The sequence below is a fragment of the Taeniopygia guttata genome, chromosome 28 (assembly GCF_048771995.1).
Source record: "Taeniopygia guttata chromosome 28, bTaeGut7.mat, whole genome shotgun sequence".
NCBI classification, from domain to species: domain Eukaryota; kingdom Metazoa; phylum Chordata; class Aves; order Passeriformes; family Estrildidae; genus Taeniopygia; species Taeniopygia guttata.
In genome coordinates this window covers 2,664,065-2,683,367 of record NC_133053.1, presented here as the reverse complement: position 1 = coordinate 2,683,367, position 19,303 = coordinate 2,664,065, and the positions used below count along the sequence as shown (strand labels likewise).

At 50.7% G+C, this 19,303-nt stretch overlaps 1 protein-coding gene across 2 annotated transcripts; it reads right to left on the bottom strand.

Annotated features, from left to right (window-relative positions):
* Positions 1-97: 97 nt before the first annotated feature.
* On the bottom strand, positions 98-19,152 carry LOC115490872 (uncharacterized). Of its 2 annotated transcripts, none has more exons than XM_030256964.4 (5): positions 18,925-19,152; positions 10,381-10,461; positions 4,872-4,931; positions 3,167-4,325; positions 98-1,637 (listed from the first exon to the last, which is right to left on the bottom strand). In XM_030256964.4, the coding sequence occupies exons 3-5, from the start codon at positions 4,881-4,883 to the stop codon at positions 793-795; spliced, it is 2,016 nt and encodes a 671-aa protein (XP_030112824.4). In that variant the 5' UTR covers positions 4,884-4,931; positions 10,381-10,461; positions 18,925-19,152; the 3' UTR covers positions 98-792. The 2 variants fall into 2 exon arrangements, with proteins under 2 accessions (XP_030112824.4, XP_072775549.1); XM_072919448.1 differs by having other exon boundaries at positions 4,867-4,931; positions 18,925-19,151.
* Between the last annotated feature and the right edge of the window lie 151 nt (positions 19,153-19,303).

Below are 19,303 nucleotides of genomic sequence, written 5' to 3'. Positions count from 1 at the left end.
GCCACGGGGCTGGGAGCAGGGGAGACTGAGCACAATAGGGAATACACCAGTGTTCCAGGAAAGCATCACCTGCTGTTCAGACACAGACAGACAGGACTGAATTAAAGGTTCTTTTATTTGGCTCCGCCAACAATGCAACCAAAAACCTGACCCAGCTGTAACAGGCATTAAACAGTGGTGGGGCAGTTGAGCAGAGCTGAGGACACCTCCCGGTGCCTTTGTGGAGTTGTGTTTTGCACTCCAGGGAAACCACTTACCATAAAACCTTTCAACATTGTCAGACACTTTAAATAACTTCTTAAAACAGCCACAACTCCTTCAATCTACAAATCTTTCCCTAAGGGAAATGACCTGAACCTTGTCAGAAGCCTCAGAGGTTGGGATTGGCAGTGTCATCGCTCTCCTCGCATGTTGCTCATCCTTCCCTGCAGGTCTGTGCCCCAGCCTGAGCTGTGTGGGGTGTCAGCCTCAATCTGTGGGTGCAGCTGATGCTCCTGGCCAGGCTCTGCCGTCCCCAAGCCCTCTCCGAATCAGCAGTGGTGTTTTCTAACAGCATTGACCATGTGGTAGAACATTAACTCGTTTGGCAAATGTGAAACTGAAGACTCTCATTGACTCATTGAATTATCAATTCCAGTAACAGAAACAACAACAAAGGAACTTCCCTGAAAGCCAAGGCACTGTAGATCTGTAGGCACCTTCAGTGTTCTCAACCTACACCAAATATTGCAGTAGGATTGTGTTTCAGAGCAGCCTTGGAGTGGTTGAAGGGGCAAAGCCGAAGGGACACCCTTATTCCTTGGTATTCCTTACGGCTCCTCTGACTTCCAGGGTAATAACTTCCAAGATCTTATCAATTTTGCCTCTTGACAGTGCCTTCCTGCTGTACCACACTTTGTCCCAGACGGAGTACAGTGACTTGGGAGACAGGTAAAGAGGGTGGTGGTCATCCAGCATGCCTGGTGGCCTCTTCCTGGCATACTCCTTGTAACTGGCGACCGGGCAGCTCTCTGGATCCTCAGGCTTGGCAAAGAGCCGTGGGCTTAGCTTCCCTTCGTTTGCCCTGGGACTCAGATCATCCTTCCACTCCAAGTACTCCACCTCACCTTTGGTCTTCCTCAGCACCACCTGTCCCCAGTACAGCTGGTAGGCCTGGCAGTGGGTGTTTGCCCCAAACCCCCTAATGAGGTTGGTGAACATGATGTGCAGCAAGCCCTGAGGGTCTGTCTTGCTTAAAATTCCCTTCTTAAGAAGGTTTTCCACATCTTCATCTGTCAGGTTCTCCACAACCTTCCACTTTTCCTCCTTCTTTTGAAGCAGGTAACACTGCTGAAATTTATAGGCTTCCTGAGAGGCCCTGAACTCTGGAGCTCTCACCATGTTGTACTGGTAGTTGTGGTCCCGGAGGTAGCGGTTGATGTTGCACCGGAACAAGCTTAAGGAACTGGCAGAAAAATCCACGCCATTGTGTTTCTTGGCAGAGCTGAAGAACGAGACCAGGTAGTGGTCGAGGTCTGCAGGAGGCAGTGTGTGGATCTTGCGCGTCTCGGAGGGGTGGTGCAACTTCAGCCACTCTTCAAACACTTTTATGTCTCCAGTGGTAGAGGTTTTCTTTTTCTCCTGCTTCTTCAGCATATCTAAAAGACAAGACACAGCTTTGTAGACAGGAAGAATCCACAAAGATCAGTAAAACACAAAAGATACAGAATAGTGTCCACCTGCCTTCAGAGAGGACAGGACTCTCCCAAACCCCTTCCCCTAGAACTTTGGGTCATATTTGTGTTCTCTACAAGGCAGCAGTGCCCAGATCTCCAGGGAAAGTTTAGCTCCTTTGTGTTCCCTCTCCCTTGGCAGCTGGCCCTGCTCACTGCCATACAGGGAAATTTCCCTTTCACTGTGAAGTAACAGCATGAACCAAAAGTTGGGGTGCATGGTGAGGGAGAACAAACAGGTGAGTAAAAGTGTACTATGATTTTGTTTAAAGGATTGCCGGGATTCCAGTTGGACTCTCTTTCAAGTTGCCATGGCAATACCACATCTACCTAGTTCGATGTAGCATGAGAAATTAATTCTTTGGATTGCTGGAAAGCTCCATCTGCTCGCCTGTGACTCGTCCAGGGCTGAGGATGGGGTGATGGAAAAGGGCTCATGAGCCAACACCTAGAGATTCCCTTTTTTGCACCAGGTTCTTTTTTACAGGCTTAGCTGTCATCCTGAAAGACTGATGGCTGTCCCACTGGTTTGGGGTTTTGGCCTGTTTTGTACTGACTGCTCCAGGTGCAGAGAGGAACAGCTCATGAATCAATAATGCTGAGGCCTCCTCTGAGCCATGAGCCAGTTACCTTGGCAGAAACAGCTACTACAGACACTCCCAGAAGAATTCCCAGTCCCTTCACATGACACATGATGTCAGTTATGAAAATAGTAAAATACTGCTCCCAAACCCCAACTGTGGCAGTTTGTGTGGTTATGGCTCCACAAGGAACAATCCCTAAGCCTTTTCAGGACCAGCACTGGTGCTGTAAGCACATCCCAGGCAGACCCCAAATGCTGCCTCAGCAACCCCTGCCCTTTGCAAGGACATGCCCAGGCCCCTGTGCTGCAGGACAGCACAAACAGAAACCTCCATTCTTGAGAGGACTAAAGCAATGTGTGGAGTCCTGCATTTCCTACGCAGGACTGACACTTTGCTGCCACTGCCAGTGCTGGGAGGTTTTGCCACTGGCCTTGGTGCAGCCAGAGCTTTGGCCACAATTTCTCTGTGTTACTTCCTCTTGTTTCTTCCTCTTGAGACCTGAGTTCCCCGTTCTAGCTCCAGTTTTTCACAGAGACTCTCTCAAATACGGCCAACATACTGTGTGTGGGTGCTGGGTAAAATGGAAGACCAAAGTATTCAAATTGAGATTATTGGGGCTGGGACACAGCCAAGAATACCTTTGGGTACCCCAGAGAAGGGCATTCCCTACAGGGGTACCAATTCCTTTAGGCGGGAGCTTTGTAGTCCCCTTGAGCAGAAACAGGAGTGCTCCAAATCCAAGATATTTACTTAAATTCTGCAGTACAGATCTTGGCAGTGATGTGAACTCACCCTCCTTGGATATTTTAGGAAAGAGATTAATGGAACACCCCCACACCCCTGCAGGCACAGAACTCCACACTGTCTTACCTCCATTTGAGGCTGCAGGTGGATGGCTCTCTGGACTCCAGAAGGCTGAAGAACAAGGTGTCTGCCCAGATTCTGATGTCTCACTGTTCCCACCCACATTCTCAGCACTGCTCTCACTGGAGCCTGGTGTGCCACGCTCTGGAGGGCTCAGCTGGAGTTGCTGAACAGCAGCAGTGGTTTGGAGCTCAAAGAATATCACTGAGGGCTGTGATTCAAGCTGGGCCTTGGCTTCAGTGCTGGGGATAGGAAGGGGTTTTAAACATACCCTTGGTGCTGCTGACCCTGGGAGGCTCCTTGCTCTGGAAGTTTCAGCTGTGGGCCCTGCAGCAGTGGAAGGAGCCAGCCTCAGGATGTTCCTGCTCAGGTCCTCTGAGTCGCTGACAGGAGTCTGCAGAATGTAGGCACAGGCTACAGGTGGCTTTGCTGTGGGGGCAAAGGCAGCTTTTTGGGAGGCTGTTGGCTGGTGCAATGCCATCTTCTGGCTGTGCTGCATCTGCAACTCCTCAGCAGATGGCTCCGAAACACCCGGGCTGATTCTGTCTCCTCGGTTGTCTTCATTTGCCTCACACTGCTCTTCATCAGAGATGAGGATCTCTGTATCTTTGTCACTTTCGGACTTCACATCCTGTTCGCCAGTCTGGACTCTACTACCAGACATGGAGAAGTGGTGCTGTGCTGCAGAGGATGATGTTTTGGGTTTCCTGGTATTTTGATTCCCCTTGGGCTCGTTATTCATTGTGTAGGCACTGTCAGCCTTCTGCTCAGTGACCTCTTGGGATCTGCCACATGGCTCTGTGCTCTCAGAATCTCTTTGATCCATCTCAAAAGGTGATGGGGTCAGCTTGAGCCTCTTTTCCTCAAAGCTGGATTCCCTTGCCGAAGACTCAGGAGACAGGAGCCTCTTTCTCCTTTCTGCAGCCTCAGTCACTTCTTCACCTCTGTTGTGTGACTCCCCACAGTGCCAGTGATAGGCATGTCCAGCTCTGCACATCCACAGCACAGCGTTGTCAATGTTCATGTGATCTGTGTTCTGCATAAATTCCAGGGCTGGGATCTGGTTGCATATGGTCCCATGAGTGTGTGCCCAGATCACAAGGTTGGAGAGATCTGTGTGAAGGGAACCGGTACTGCTGCGCCTTCTGTCACTGCTGCTCTCGCTCTGTAAAGGTGTTGGAGAGAACGTGAGTGAGAGAGGATGTGCAGACAAGAGCAGTCCTGGGGCTGTTTGTGTCCCTCCCCAACAGTGCAATAATTGTAGACCAGCAATCTCATCTCAGGACTCCTTTTAAAAATCAATTTATTCTTTCTTTCTTGTCTGTGCTATCATTTATTACATAACAGAACACTCACCATGCTGCTGATTTCTGTCTCACTGAGCCTTCTCTCAGGTGGGGATCAGTGAGTGATGCTTTGAATGGCCTTTCTCTCTCAGAAACTGAAAGGATCATCACAGGTGTGTGCTCTATACATGGATAAGTGTGTATATATACATATAAACAAAGCCCTGACCAGAAGATGCAACTGAATTTCTCCACGCTCAGCTCACTGCAGGCCTGTGCCCTCCCTGGGCTGAGCTCCTACTGCACTCCCAGGAGCTGTACACACAAAACCTGACTGGGGTAAATATTTGCAGGATCAGCCTCTGCAACACCAACGAAACGGAAACTAAATATAAACACTGAAAATAGAATTTTACAAACTGAACTCTGCAAGCCATTCCTTCAGCGCTCTGGGGCTGGCAGCCTCTGTGTCTCCAAGTGCTGAACTGCAGGGAGAGAAAAAGGAATAGTGAGACTGGTTCAGCCTGACATTCTCTGACTTTGCAAACAGTAACAAGAGGCAGTTTCCCAAATGAAGGACTTGCACATGCAACTCGTAGTTATATTAGAGACTAAATCTGAAGCTCTCCCTTCTGTTTGGAAGGCTCCATGCAGCAGCCTGGAAGTCATCCCTGTTTCTGTGTCACAGGGAACATGTAGCATGCCCTCAGCACCACGGCAGCCCAGGAGCCATCACTGACACTGCACACTGGCATCTCAGTCCATGATTAATTAAAAGCTTTGCAATCAGTGATGGCAAAAGAGGCAAGGCTGAAAATGCTAGACACAGGAACCTTGTGTAAAGTGGTTCTTTTGAGCAGTTCTGGCCTACACGGAACACAGCTCTTGGGGAGAACAGGCCCTGGCTGGTGGTCTGTGAGCACACCTGAGCACAGATGAGCACAGATGAGCACCCCTGAGCACACCTGAGCAGGCACAGGAGCTCCAACCCTGGGGCTCCTGCTCTCCCAGAGAGCTGGGCAACACAGGACAATCCCATCCCAGCTGACAGCTGTAGGGCTGCTCTGCAATCCATGAACACGGTGCTTGTCCCCAGGGATTCATCTCAGGATTTGGTAGTCAGAGGGTGAGGATGAAGGCTGGCTGAGGTGCAAATTGAGGGTGCTGGCTGAGGGTGAAGCCAGCAGCACAGGGGCAGGAATGGCTGTGAGTGCTGGCCCCGTGGCAGTGCTGTGCCCAGTGCCCTCAGTGCCCAGTGCCCTGGGTGTCCAGTGCTTTTGGTGCCCAACACACTGGCTCTCCTGTCCAAAGAGAACAGGTCACACCTCTCGCAGGTGCCAGCTGATCAGGAGGCACAGGAACTGCTCTCTTTGGGGTGAGCCTGCAGCACAGCACACAGCTCCTTTCTGCACTTAGGTTCCATCAATCCATATGCTCCTTCCTAATGATAGCACAGATAATTTTAGCTCAAATGCTTGGCTATTGCACGTGCCAGCACGTGCAATGTGCAAAGACGGGATTTACTGAGATTTTTTAACTGAAATCTGCTGCTGCTGCTTTAACAAAAAAATCAGACAATAAAAGCCTTTTTGGAAGCAGCAAATGCAATCTGAGCTTCTGATGTTAATCAAGGCCTTGTATGGGATCTACTGTTCCTGTGAGCTCACTCCTGCTCAATCCAGCAAACCGGGCAGGGAGTCATCTCCAGTGGCCATTTCAGCTGCCCTGACCCCTCACAGGCTCTGCCCAAGCTCTCCCCAGAGGGTCTGACCTGTTCCCACCTCCCAGGCCAGGGAGTTCACAGCCTGCTCCCACTGAGCCCCTAAAAGCTGAACTTGGGGAAAAATAATTTTCCCTCCTGAAGTAAAAGAGTGTTTTATCTTCAAGTTCAGCCTGTGCAATTCCCCACAAGGGCTGAGCCATTAAGACAGAGTCAAAGGAACTTCCATGCCAACAATCTGGTGCCTTCAGTCAGTGTGGGAAAAGGTAACAGGAACGGAAGCTCCGCATGGTCATAGGGCCACAAAATTCCTGACTTGGCAGATGAACATCTTGATCCCTATCACAGGCCTCTGCAAATGGAATGCTTTTATCTTTCCTTATCTCCAGGCACATGTCTTCCTCTTCCTGATCCCTTTGAAAGAAAAGCCTTTTTTTTTCTCCTGTTTTTTAGTTCCCAGCACTGGCTCTGGTGCTTAGCTACAGACCCCTGAGGCTGCTGTGGCCCTCAGACTTCCAGCAGCTGAGATTCCCTCAAAGGAATGGCAAGTGGAATCAGTCTGGATTCACAGTCACAGCTGAGTGAGAAAAATGACCACTGTCCTTCCCCCAAAGGCTGAACTGGCATATGTGTCTTCCCTTGGAATGATAAAAATCCATCTTGATCATTGCCACAGTTTTTACCTGTTTTCAGCAACCCTGGGACCCCTGTGGGGAAGGGTCTGGCCTTAAGAGTTTGGGGCTGAGGTTTGTTTTGGAGCCTTGTGCCTGGTTCAGTGTCTGTGTGGCTGGGAGTGATGTTGTGGGTTAATCCTCTTTCTAGGAGAGGCTCCCATCTGATAATGGACACTGTGTACAGGACCCACACCTTTCTGCAGGAAAACAGGACATTCCAGAGCTGTACAGTAAAGGATTTTAGTTTTTTTTAACCCATAGGGAATTCCATCTACTGCTAAAACCTACAGTTAGGTGAATTCAGGCTCCCTCATGAAAAAAAAAAAAAAAAGTTTGGTTTTGCTGTTTGGTTGGTTGGTTGGTTTTTTACTTTCTTTTTTTGTTTTTGATTTTTGGGGTTTTTTTTAATCTACAAGGGTTGGCTTTCTCAGGCCCAGCTCTGCACAGTTTTCCAGACCTCAGTGCTGTGGGTGCTGATTTTACCTCTGTATTCCAGAAAATGTGGCCAGGTAATTTCACAAGAGTCTCCAGCACTTCAGGGGAGACTGAACTTTGGGCTGACTGAAACACGGAAATGCTTTTTTCGGTTTTAAGACTTTATGTGTGTCCTTTGAGTCCTTGGTGGGCGGAGAAGCAAGCTCAGCACTTTCTGAGATTTATCCTCCTGTAAGGTCTGTCAGACACAGAGTGACCTGAGAATGTCACCACTGGGATCTTCCTCTCTCCCCCTCCCAGGTGTGCTCAGGACTGAACCCGTGAAACAGCCACAGCCTTGTGCAAACAGGAACACTACATAAAGACACTCATTTGGAGGCACTAAAAGCCCTTTGCCCCCTCTGTCCTTGTCCTGCTGCCCTGTGACAGCCCTGGCTGGTGCCTCTCACGGGCTCCAACGCCTGTTTTGCAGATTAGAACCCGGGACACGCACAGAGCCAGAGGACTGGAGAGCACTGACTTCCCTGCTCCAGATAAGACAGTGCAGGAAACTGCAACAATCCTGGTAGGAAAACAACAGGATACAGAACAGCAGTGCTTTAACTTGACTCCTGCCCCCTTCCCCACTCCCTTGGGAAACCTTCCCTGGAGGTGAGGAGACGTGGGACAGTCCCCAAACACACGTGTGGGGCATTGCCAGAGCATAGAGGCACTGCTGGGGCTGTGTCAAGGAAGGAAGGGCTGAAGCTGCACTCAAACACATCTGGCTGCAGGACAGGAGCTGAGTGGAGCAGCTGCAGCTCATGGCTGCCAGAAATCATGGAGCTTGTCCCACCCTCCTTAGCAGGAGCCTGGGGGATGGATCCATCATTTCCTAACACATCGGTTTTCCTGTTCTCTGCTTTGTTTGTTTCCCTCCTCATCCGCCCTGCACAAGAATCTTCTGAACCTCTTCAGCTCTCTTCCCACTTCCCCACATCCTTCCACCAGCCCCTCCTGCCCTGTTTGCAGAAATACAATTTCCAGGATACATCCTGTACTTGCTACAGGGCACCATGCCTCCATTTTGAGAGATGCTCCCAGAAAATCCCACCCGGAGTGTCTGTGGGGGGCAGGATCTGACTGCAGGCACCAGTTCCAAGCTGGAGACAGACCCTGCTGGCAAACCCTGGCCTCCAGCACCACATTCCTTAAACAAGACCTTTTTTGTTCAAAGACTCGGACACCACTTTTTCCCTGAGTTCTAATTATCTCTGCTCCTGAGGGGCTGCGTTCCAGAGCCTCTGGCCTGGGATGCAACTATGAGCACTAAATCAAGGCCTCTGAAAAATACTAATAAAAGCCACAGGCAGCTGGCATGACACTGCATGGGCCACCAACAGGGATCAGCCACCAAACCAGCCTGAGTCAAGGAAAAAATATATTGGAAACCATGAACTTCTATTAATAGGCGCTCACGTTGTATTTCCCAGGAGGAAGCTGGAAAGCTGCAATCAGTGATGGCCAAATCTGTGACCTGGGCAGGAAATGCTGCAGCGTCACTGACACGGTGTCAAGGTGGAGTCTGGGGGCACCCCACACCTGTGCCAGTGCCCTGGGGACAGCTGGCTGACTGGCCCCTCCATTCCAAGTGCAAATTGTGGCAGATAAGCACCCAGACGTTACCAGCACATCCCAGCCATGGGGATCGACATGTCCCCCGCTCTGTTCGTGTGACACAGTCCCCTCACCCTGACCACGAGCTGCTGCTGGCGGCCCGTGCAGGAGCATCGCTGCTTCACCCGCTGCTCTCGGTTTGTCACCGAGTGGGCACCGGGTGGCTCCGGTACCTTCCGCTACACGAGCATCTTTGGTCCCTCCGGCACTGCCGCGTTTGAGCGCGAATCACCCGGGAACGACGTGGAACGGGAACCCTTTTGTTCCCGCTCCCCTTGGCCGGAGCCGCCCGGTACCGGCAGGGGGAGCTCGGCCCCGGTACCGGCAGGGGGAGCTCGGCTCCGGTAGCGGCGGAGGGCGCTCGGCCCCGGTACCGGCAGGGGGCGCTCAGCCCCCGGTGCTCAGCCCCCGGTGCTCGGTTCCTGCCGGGAACCGCAGGCACAGCCCGAACCGGTGCGGCGGGGCCGGGAGAAGCGAGTCCCCGGGCCGGGCTCGGTCGGTGCTGCTCCACCGGTACCAAACAGCCAAAGCGAGCAGCTGGGGCTGGCGAGGGAGGGCGCAAATCCTGCTTCATTTCATTGTCAGGAAGTTTATTGCGGTTTTTTACATTTCTGAGCAGCCTTTTAAAGTTTAACTAAAATCATCGTATGACACGAGGTGTTTCGTCAAGTATCTGCTAAACTGAACCGAACCAATCCAAGCCAATCCAAACCCACACAGCACTGCTGGGAACAGGACACAGCACACAGAGTTTTACCCCAGTTTTGGGGTAAAATTTGCCCCTCTGTGAGCTGAGCCAGACCCTCTCCCCTGCTGTCCCACCTGCCCACAGACCAGAGCTCACGTGTTCCCCCAGCACGTCCCAGCTGGAGTGTGGCAGCAATTTGTTATTAAATAAATTATTGTGACTTGTAATTAGATGTAATTGTTCACAATGGGACATGGTAACCTACTTCTTTTGCAATACAAACCATCTTTAGTGACTGACACCTCAGCTCCATCCTAGCCCTGTCTAAAGCCTCTGAAATTGAGGTGACTCAGCCTGGGGTGCAAGACTCTGTCACCAGCACCAGGCAAATGCTCACGTTTGCTTCTGCACCCCAAGTGTTTACAGAGGTTTGCTGGGACGTGATGGGAAATGGCTCCTGGAGGCAGGAAAAAACACTGTTGGTACCAGTGTTGATAACAAAGTACTTTGCAGGGAAGGGGAAGCTCCCTGGCTGTGGGATGGCTTGTTCCAGTCCCTGCTGGATCTCTGGCATGGGGAGCACAAAAGGAGCCCCTAGTTCAACATCCCCCTGATGTTGGATTTTGGTCACAGGCCAATGTATTAGTTTATGATCCTTGGTGATGCCATCTGTGAGACTTAGAGGCTCACACCTTTGGAGCCTTGGCTCCTGCTCAATTTTCTACTCTGTCATTGTTTTGACATGCCCCTGTCTCCTTTACCTGCTCCAAGGTCAGGCAGGCAGCCTCCCACAGAGCACAGCACTGCCCAAGGACAGGATCTCATCCAGGGCACAGGGCAGCCTAAGAGAGAGGGGAGACAGGTGTTTGTTAGCAAAGGGAACTCAGAGAAACCTGCCAATCCCTGGGATGGGATGGAGGCCACGAGCAAAGCTCCCTGCCCTGAGAGCTGAGAGCCCTCAGCTTTGTTGGGCTCTGAGTGGCCACCTGGGGCAGCAGCCAGGACTGGCAGGACCTGGAAAGTGGCTCCCCATTGCTGTCCCCCACTCCTCGAGAGGAGAGCTGAGCCTTAGGGATAAAAACCCCACAGCTGGATGATCCTTTGGACAAGAAACACACACTTGGCCTTGGATCCAGGAGAGCTGCAGCCCTAACCCCTGCCCAGAGCGTGAGGAGGAGCAAAACAATCAACTCCACTCCACAGATTCCAGAGAAACCAGAGCCAATGGGTGGTTTGGATCTGGAGTTCTCAGCTGAAAGTGTTCCTGAGGGAAGGATTCTGAGGACTGACTTCCACCTGCAGAAGGAACTTGTCATCTTGCACTATGGAACAAAGTCTTTTCTCAATAAATAAAGTATTATCGTGTACTTTTGAGCCCTGACCTTCAAATAAGAAAATGTAGCTGAACTGCCCCTCTGGAGGGAACATAGCTCCACAGGCAGAGTGAGTGAGCTCATGGAAATGCTCCTCTGATTTGAGGAGCAGGCAGTACCTGCACAGGAGTAATATATCCCCAACTTCCAGACCTGCTGCCAGGCAGTGGGAGTCTCTTCTGGGCTGTGGTGATGCTGGTTTTACCCAAAAACAGGAATTCAGTGCTGTGGTGCAGAGCAGGGAGCTGCACACAGAACTGATGGCTCTGCCCACAAGGAACCCCTGTGCCTGTATTTTGGGGATGCTGGGGCCCCATGAGACAGACACCCCCTGCACGGGCCCCTGTCATTGCCTGCCATACTCACTGCCCTGGTATCAGAGAGCTCACCAATTAAATATTAAAACTTCTAAAGGATATTGAGTTTCTTTTGTTCCTTTGGCATCACCAGTGTTCTCAGTTCCCCCTGACTTCACATGCTGCATGTTCCTGCCTTCATGTTCTTTTAATGCTTCATTTCATACTCCAGAGGGCTTCCTTCACCTCCTGTCTGTCACAGGGAGCATCTGCTGTACAATCCAGACCAGGACACAGCATCCAGGGAGCAGGTTGCTCACCCAAATCCCAGGCTACAATCAAACCACCAATTCCATGGTTCTGCCAATGTGTGTCTTCACACACTTGCACCCAGTTTGATCCAGAGTGCTTTGGCTTGGAGTCTGGAATCAGAATGTGAGACTCCTGAACACTTTCACCATCTGAAGCATGAGCAAACCTCCACACCATGACAGTAAAAGCCTCTTAGCCATAGAGCAAGGCTTCCCTGAGCTGTTCCACTGCACAACATCCTTCAGGAACATATGGGCTGGCCACCACGAGATGCCCACAGCATAACCACAGCACTGACAAACCAGTTGAGCCTCAGCAGCTGCCTCTGGGAAGGTTTCATTCATCCCCAGCACTGCCTTTTAAACTTAAGTGCCACTGGAACAAACACATCTTTGATCCAAGGAGGAAATAATTTGAAGCTTTGTGTTTAATAGAGCTGCAGCCCTGGGGAAATGATGTCGATCTTGGCGGGGATGACAATGGGGCTCACGGGCGGGCACAGAGCATGGCTGTCCTCATCCTCTCTGGACACAGAGCATGGCTGTCCCCATCCTCCCTGGACACAGAGCATGGCTGTCCCCATCCTCTCTGAGCTGGCTGTGTTTGGACATCTTTGTTCTTGACTCAGTGTGGAAACAAGCTGCACAGCTGAGGCTCCTGAGCTGCCATGTGTGCCACCAAAATACAGGATTTGTTGGAGGGGGGGAGCAGGATTTGGGCAATCCCTCCTGTCCTCTTGTTCCCTCTGCCTTTGGAGCCTCTCATGCCCCCCTCAGCTCCAGGGGAACCACAGCAGAGATTAGGGACTGCAGGCACAAACATGGAGGAACACATGGGCTGTACACACCTGTGTGATCCATGTGCCTGAGGTGGGGGCACACACACCTGTGCAATTTGTGTGCTCTGGGGACACACACACACCTCCCTTTATACTGTGGACATCTCTCCAAATGTTGCTGCAATTTCTACCTGTAAAATCCTGTGTTCAGAGCAGGGAGCAAGCAGCAGGCAGGCTCCACACCGGAGGGAGGGAGCATCCCTAGATGCTCTGCAGGTGCCTCTCTGTCAGGGCCCTTTTTCATTTAAATGACCTGTGCTCAGACTGTGACATTCTCCTGTCTGGAATCATCTGGCATCTGTGCCATATCCATTTGAATGGCAGATGCAACAGGAGACACCTGTGGACAGAGGGGCAGAGCTAAGGTTTCAGGAACAATCACGGAGCCTGGCAGGTGAGCGATGGAGACGCTGCAGCAATAATGCATGAGCTGCACCTGCCTCCCCTCAGCCCTGCTCCTCTGGGAGCTGCTGCTCCACTTCCCTCTGAGCTCCACCTGCACTGCTGGGAGACCCAGTACAGCACAGTGGCTCAGACTGGGAACACCAGTTACAGTGTTCTGGGAGAGAAGCAGATCTGGGGGCTGAGTACTCTCAAAGTCCTGCAGAGCCCCCCAGGTCCCAGCTCTGGAAATTGTTGCTGAGCCAGTGAGCCCCCTCGAGAGGCTGAGCAGGAAATTGGCATTATCCTTGAAATGATCACAAAACCAAATCATTGGGAGGAAGGGAAGGAGCTTCTCAGGCCATTGCTGGGCACAGGGAAGCAACAGAATGGCACTCAGCTCTCCCTGCAAACAAACCCCTGACTAAAGCAAGAAGGAAATGCAGAGCTGGAGCTATGGACAGACGAGCAATGGCGTTTACTTCCCTGCCCTGGGATAGGAGGAGATGTGCTTGGAAGAAGGGTTGTTTGTATAAATAAATGTTCATTCTTGGCAGTGGAATGCAAACTATGCTGAGGGGCTGGAACCAGGCACTCGGAAAAGCTGAGGCCAGAGCAAGGGAGAGACGGAGTGAGGCTGCAGGGAGGAAATTCACATTCATTTTTAGCAACTTGGAGAGGCTCTGAAGACTCTTTGACATTTTTAATTATGCTGATGCAGAGCCTATTTCAAGGACAAAAAAAAAAAAAAGTCAGGATTCCAGGTTAAACAATTAGGAAATTTCACACCAGACAGTGAGGAGCAGCGCTGCCTGGGGGTCTGGAGACTCTCTGAAACACGGGATCATCTTTCAGCCTTTCTAGACAGACGGAATTTGAATGTCTTGCAGAATCCTCGCCCAGGTCAGGAACTCAGAGCATGGCCCTGTAAACCTCTTCTGATGGTATTTTCTGAGAGCACACAGGAGGCAGGAAAGATGAGCCTGAGCCACTGCTCTCTTCGCCCAGGCTTTCCTGCAAGGTTTCTGGAAGGGCAGAAAAGCATCCTGCAATGTGGCATCAACTGTGTCAGAATCTGTAACTTTACAGTGGAAAACATGGCAATTTCTGGTGGAGCGTGAGCTCAGCTCGATGGTGTCACATCACCAAGTCAGGGCCTGTCTGCTTTCCATGCTCAGAAAGTGACCTTTTGTCATGCAACCTTCATGACCTCAGGGTCTCACTTTCCTTGTGTATCTGTGGAAAAGAGCTTTACCTGCTTGCTCGCTCACTGTCCTTTCTGAAAAATGTTTTAAGGACCTGTCCCTGCATTTCAGTTTGGGTGTCAGGGGCCACGGCTGTGGCACTGAAGGGCAGGAGTTGACTGTGCTGAGCAGAGATGTCAGTCCCAGCTCTGGAGCTGGCACCAGGCTGGGGACAGTGGAATGGAATCGGAACCCGCCTTCTCTTTGAGATAATGGAAAGTCACAGGGAGGTATCCAGCTTTGGGCATGAATAAATCATTAGAGGTATGAATTATTCAGGCATCAGCCCTCCACATGTGCTCCATTCAGACTCTAGGGCAGCCTCCCCCAATATTCAAGGTCTATAGCAGGCTGATGAGTCCAAGGTTTCCCATAAGATTAAAAGAATAATTGAAAATCCAGTAGTAAAAAGCTGCTGAAAGTGCTGGGACACCTCAAGCTGGCATTCCAATGGCCAGGCAATGTCTGAGCTCCAAGAGCTGTGCACAAGTTAGCCACAGCATGGGATGGGAATAAGAAGTGGCTCGGGAAATTAGGAGCACAGGTTGGAGAGAAGAACTGGAATGATGGGCACAGAATCAATACAGGAACCAACCCAGCCTTCTGATAGCTCGTATCTAACACAAACAGAGGTTTTATCTGGATTTCTCAAATGACAATAGAAACTTTGGTAGCACTTAAGGGATAAATCAAAATTTCTGGCTTTGATCTGTGCTGTGAGATCAGTGGCTTTGCCTTGTGGTGCTTTTTTAAAATCTTGTTTATTATGAGCTGAAATGGGTTGAATGAAGAGAAAATCTGGTTTGAAGTAACTGGAAGGATGGCACTGTTAGAGCTGGTTAGAGTGATCACTGTTAAGAGTGATGAATTTAATGTGAGAGTCCAAATCATGGACCCTGGGGCCCAGGAGAGCAGCGGCAGCCATGAGCCACAGGCGCTGCCAGGTGACTTCTGGGGAAGAGAAGCAGCTCTGGGATGAGTTGCAGGGGGGTATAATCAGGCCACAGATTAATCAAGAGATTCATCAAACCATAGCCTAATCTTCAGCACTCCAACCCCAACTAGGAGGGAAAAAACTGCTGTGTTGAACAGGCAGGAAATGGCTGCTTCGTCCTGCACAGGAAATGAGTCACCCCAGAGCATCGGGAGGAGCCGTGGGGACAGGGAAGTGCTGAAATAACATGGAGAAATATAGAGAAGTCTCTTGTGTCGTGGATTAAAAAGCAGGAAAGATGTAAAATGTGAGCTCTTGTGATTCTACTTCAGATTCGAAGTTCATGTTGGTGCTTGCAGCATGAAATACCCACAGCTGTAGAAGGGGGACTCAGGGTGTGCAAGGGCAACACAAACAATGCCCAGGTACAGTTCTCCTGCCTTGCAGAGCATTTCTCACCTGCTCAGCTCTTGGCCTGCACAGGAGGCCTCACGCTGCTGTGGTGGCAGAGCTGTCACAGACACCCCGCTCAGGGAGCAAATTCACAGGTTAGGAATCACAGAATCACAGAGTCATTCCCCTTTGTCCAGGCCCTTGTAAAAAAATCAGTCTCCAAGAACACTTCTTTTTATTACTGACAGCACATTAAGCTCAATTCCAAACCCATTTATTTATCAACTACCAGTCAGAACACTCTTTGATAGTACTCCACGCTGCCAAACTCTCATGGATCAATGGAAGAAACACTCCCCTCATTCATGCTGTGTCCTGCTCGGAAAGCCACGTGTGTGCAGGTATGAGCTGCACCTCTCCCAGATGCTGAATTAACACAGCTCTCCCACCCCTGCTCCTCCAAGCACCACAGCTGCAGAGGCACTTTGGGTCCCTCTCCTGGTCCCTTCTCTCAGGCAGGAAGAGGGGAGGCTGTGGGTCAGAGCTGGAGTGTCTGCTGGGCTGACAAACCCTGCAGGGATTGTGCTCCCTCCGCCCACCCTGCACTAACCATTCCCAGAGCGGTGATGTGGCATCATGAACGATGCACTGAAGAATGTTCTGGCACCATGAGATGCTGCTGAAGCTGCCAATAGGCTTTGAAATAAAACCGCCGTGTTCGCTGAGAGGGGTTGGAAATAAATAAAAGCCACAGAGAGAAGCAGAAGGATTGGAGACACTCCCTGGTTTCTTTGGGATTCAGTGGTAGCACAGTTACCTGTGAGACTTCCCTGCTTTAGGGCCTTGCTGGGAATAATCACAGAATCACAGAATAATGAGGTTGGAAGAGACCTCTAAGATCATCAAGTCCAGCCTATGCCCTAGCACCACAACTAGACCATAGCACCAAATGCCAAGTCCAGTCTTTTTTTAAACATATCCATAGATGGTGATTCCACCACCTCCCTAGGAAGACAATTCCAGTATTTTATTATTCTTTCAGTGAAAATTTTTTTCCTAATATCCAACCTGAACCTTCCCTGACGTAGCTCGAGACTGTGTCCTCTTGTTCTGTCAGTGCTGCCCGGTGGAAGAGCAGGAGAGGAACTTCCAGGAAAACAATTCACTGGCAGCAGTATCCAGCGTGCCCCAGCGTTTGGGTTCATGAACTGGGCCCCTGTTTTTGGTTTTCAAACTGCTGGCAGAAACGTTGGCTGGAAGAGGAAGGAGTGGGAAGAGTTTTGCCGTTTGTGAAGGACACGGTTGTGAAGAGAAGTGCCCATGACCCCACATGGGCTGGGGAGCTGTGTAACAATGCAAAAGGAACAAGCAGGAAAGGGTTGGTTTTGTTTCAGAGTTTTTCTTCCCTGCTGGTGAATTAAATGCCAAGAGATAACGCATGCAGGAAGGGCTCAAAAAGGGAATAAGCTGGGTGTGCCCCAGAGCCCTTCCCGGCCAGAGGAACCAGAGCCAGAACCAGGGTGGGATGTGGGACGCTGCTGTAGGATCATACAAAAGAAGCTGATTCATTTTTTTTCCTTTGCCCTCCTATTTTTTTTTCTATGGTCATTTTCATCTGGGTTTGTTTTTCAAAACAAACACAAGGACACACAGGGGCTGGTCCTGCTCCCTGCTGGGTTTTCATATCAAGCTTAATCTTGTTCTTAAAAGCATTTCCCCCTTTGGCCCAGAGAAAACCACAACAGTGCCACTGGTCACTTGTAGTCCCATAGTACCTGAGCAGATGCTGTCTAAAAAATTATCTTCTTATTGCAGGAAAATGGCTGATAAAATGTTGCACAATCATCATTTCTGCAAGAACTGTGGAAAATCAGGGTGAGCTTGCACAAACCTTAAAGAGGCTTTCATGTCACACCAAACCTGCAGAGGAAAGGCCTTTGGAAATCAGGAATCCTGTGGTGGAATTTGCCTGTTTAGTCTGTCAAAGAGACCTGAAAAGCACCTGGAATACCTGCACATAAACTCAGCAGCTACTAGAAAATCAGACCCTGGCCTGGCCTGTGATCAGTGACAAGTGTTAATGAATGTTTTCAGTCTTTGTTGGGTGTTCAAGGTACTCTTCCTTAAGGTACAGAAATACCCCATATTGAAAAAAAAAAAGAGGATTCTGTCTCCACAGCATCCTCTAACATCAAGGGATTAATCCCTTACTTATGGAAGAAACACCTCCATGGGAAATACACCTTAAACCAGGCACAGCTCAAGGGAGCCAGGGAGCTTGTGTTGGCAGCTAAATTCCTCTCTTTGATCACATCACTTTATCTCTCTGGCTCTCAGCTACAGCAGATCTATAATATCATCATTTTCCCATTCTTTGCCTCATCGAAGTTGTAAATCTCTTATCTGAGGCAGCAGCTGAGCCTTTCATATGCAGGAGCCAGTGGTTTCAGATGGGTTTAGATGCCTCCAGCAATAGGTCAGAACTCACCTTTCCTCAGTTGTAAACTACATATGGGCCAAACTGGAGGCCCAGTAACACAAAGATTTGGGAATCAGAGTTCTCACCTCCTGGAAAGATCCAGGGCCAAGGGAAGCTCCTGCATTTCAGAGTGAGGCAGGCAGGCAATGTCTGATCCTGGCCACTGAAACCCCTGAGCACTGCCCCAAATGAGAAATGAGGGCTCTGGCCAGAAAATCTGGCACAGCAACATGTGTTTGGGAGAAATAGACCACTTCACTTCTAAATTTTTTTCTTCCCTACTCACGTGTCAAGTTGGCACTTGAGAGAGACACGAGAATGCAAAATGCATGTCTGTACCTGCCAGAGTTGCCTGACACAAACTAGAAACACTGCCCAGGGATTTCATTTGCACTCTCATTTTTAAAATAATTTTCTGAGCCCTCATACACACAGCCGTATCATAGCCCAGGTGTAGGTGTTTCACAGGTTATCACTGGCAGAGGTACTTCGGCAAAACTACCAAATATATTCACAGAAAAGCTCTGTGTGGAAAGGCTGGCAGGGCAGAGGAGCCTGGCTGAGGACAGAACAAGAAATTAGCTAGAAAATTAATCCCCGTGGGTTATGGCCAGTGAGGCTCAGAGAATGGGCAACTGCCACTGGAGTTCCCACTGAGCAAATACTGCTTTTAAAGAATGCTTCATCCATGGAGCAGTGGGGGGAGGATCCAGCTGTGCCCGAGGGCTGGGCATGGGGACAGACCCACATTTCCTGGTCACCCTGCGGGAGCCACAGAAGGATCTCACACAAAGCCACCACAGTCGGTTCAAATTCACCAGAGGTGGCACTTGCAAAGCCAATGTTTGAGGCTTGACAAGCCCCAAATCCCTGGAATATACACGAATCCCTGCACAAATGGGGCCTACAGGCAATGATCGATATTAAGAGTGAGACAAGCCGATCTAATTCTTCACTGAAGTGCCCCTGATGGGCCACAGAGCTGGGCTGGGCAGCAAACTGTCACAACAGTCAGTACCTGAGTCCCAGACCGGCAGGTACGTTTAACGTCTTACCTCACGAGATCTCTCTCACTCTCTGGTAATCTTTATCCTTAAGACATTAACTGCGATCACACACACTCCTGCACTTTAAGCCCTGCGCGAGTCCCGGGGGGCGCCGCGGGCGGACACCCCTCACCCGGGATGGCGGCGGCACCCGGCTCCCCTGCCCGCCCCCAACATGGCGGCACGGCCCGCACAGCGTGCACGCGGGGGACCCGTTTGCCCGTACCCAAGATGGCGCCCAACGCGCGCCTCCGATGCCCTGCCCCCAATCAAGATGGCGGCTCTGGGCGTCATCCCGGCCTCCTTCCCGCTCTGAAGATGGCTCCTCCCCACCGCCTCCCTCCGCCTACCGAATGGCGCCGCGCACCGACGACTCGCCCCGCCCCTT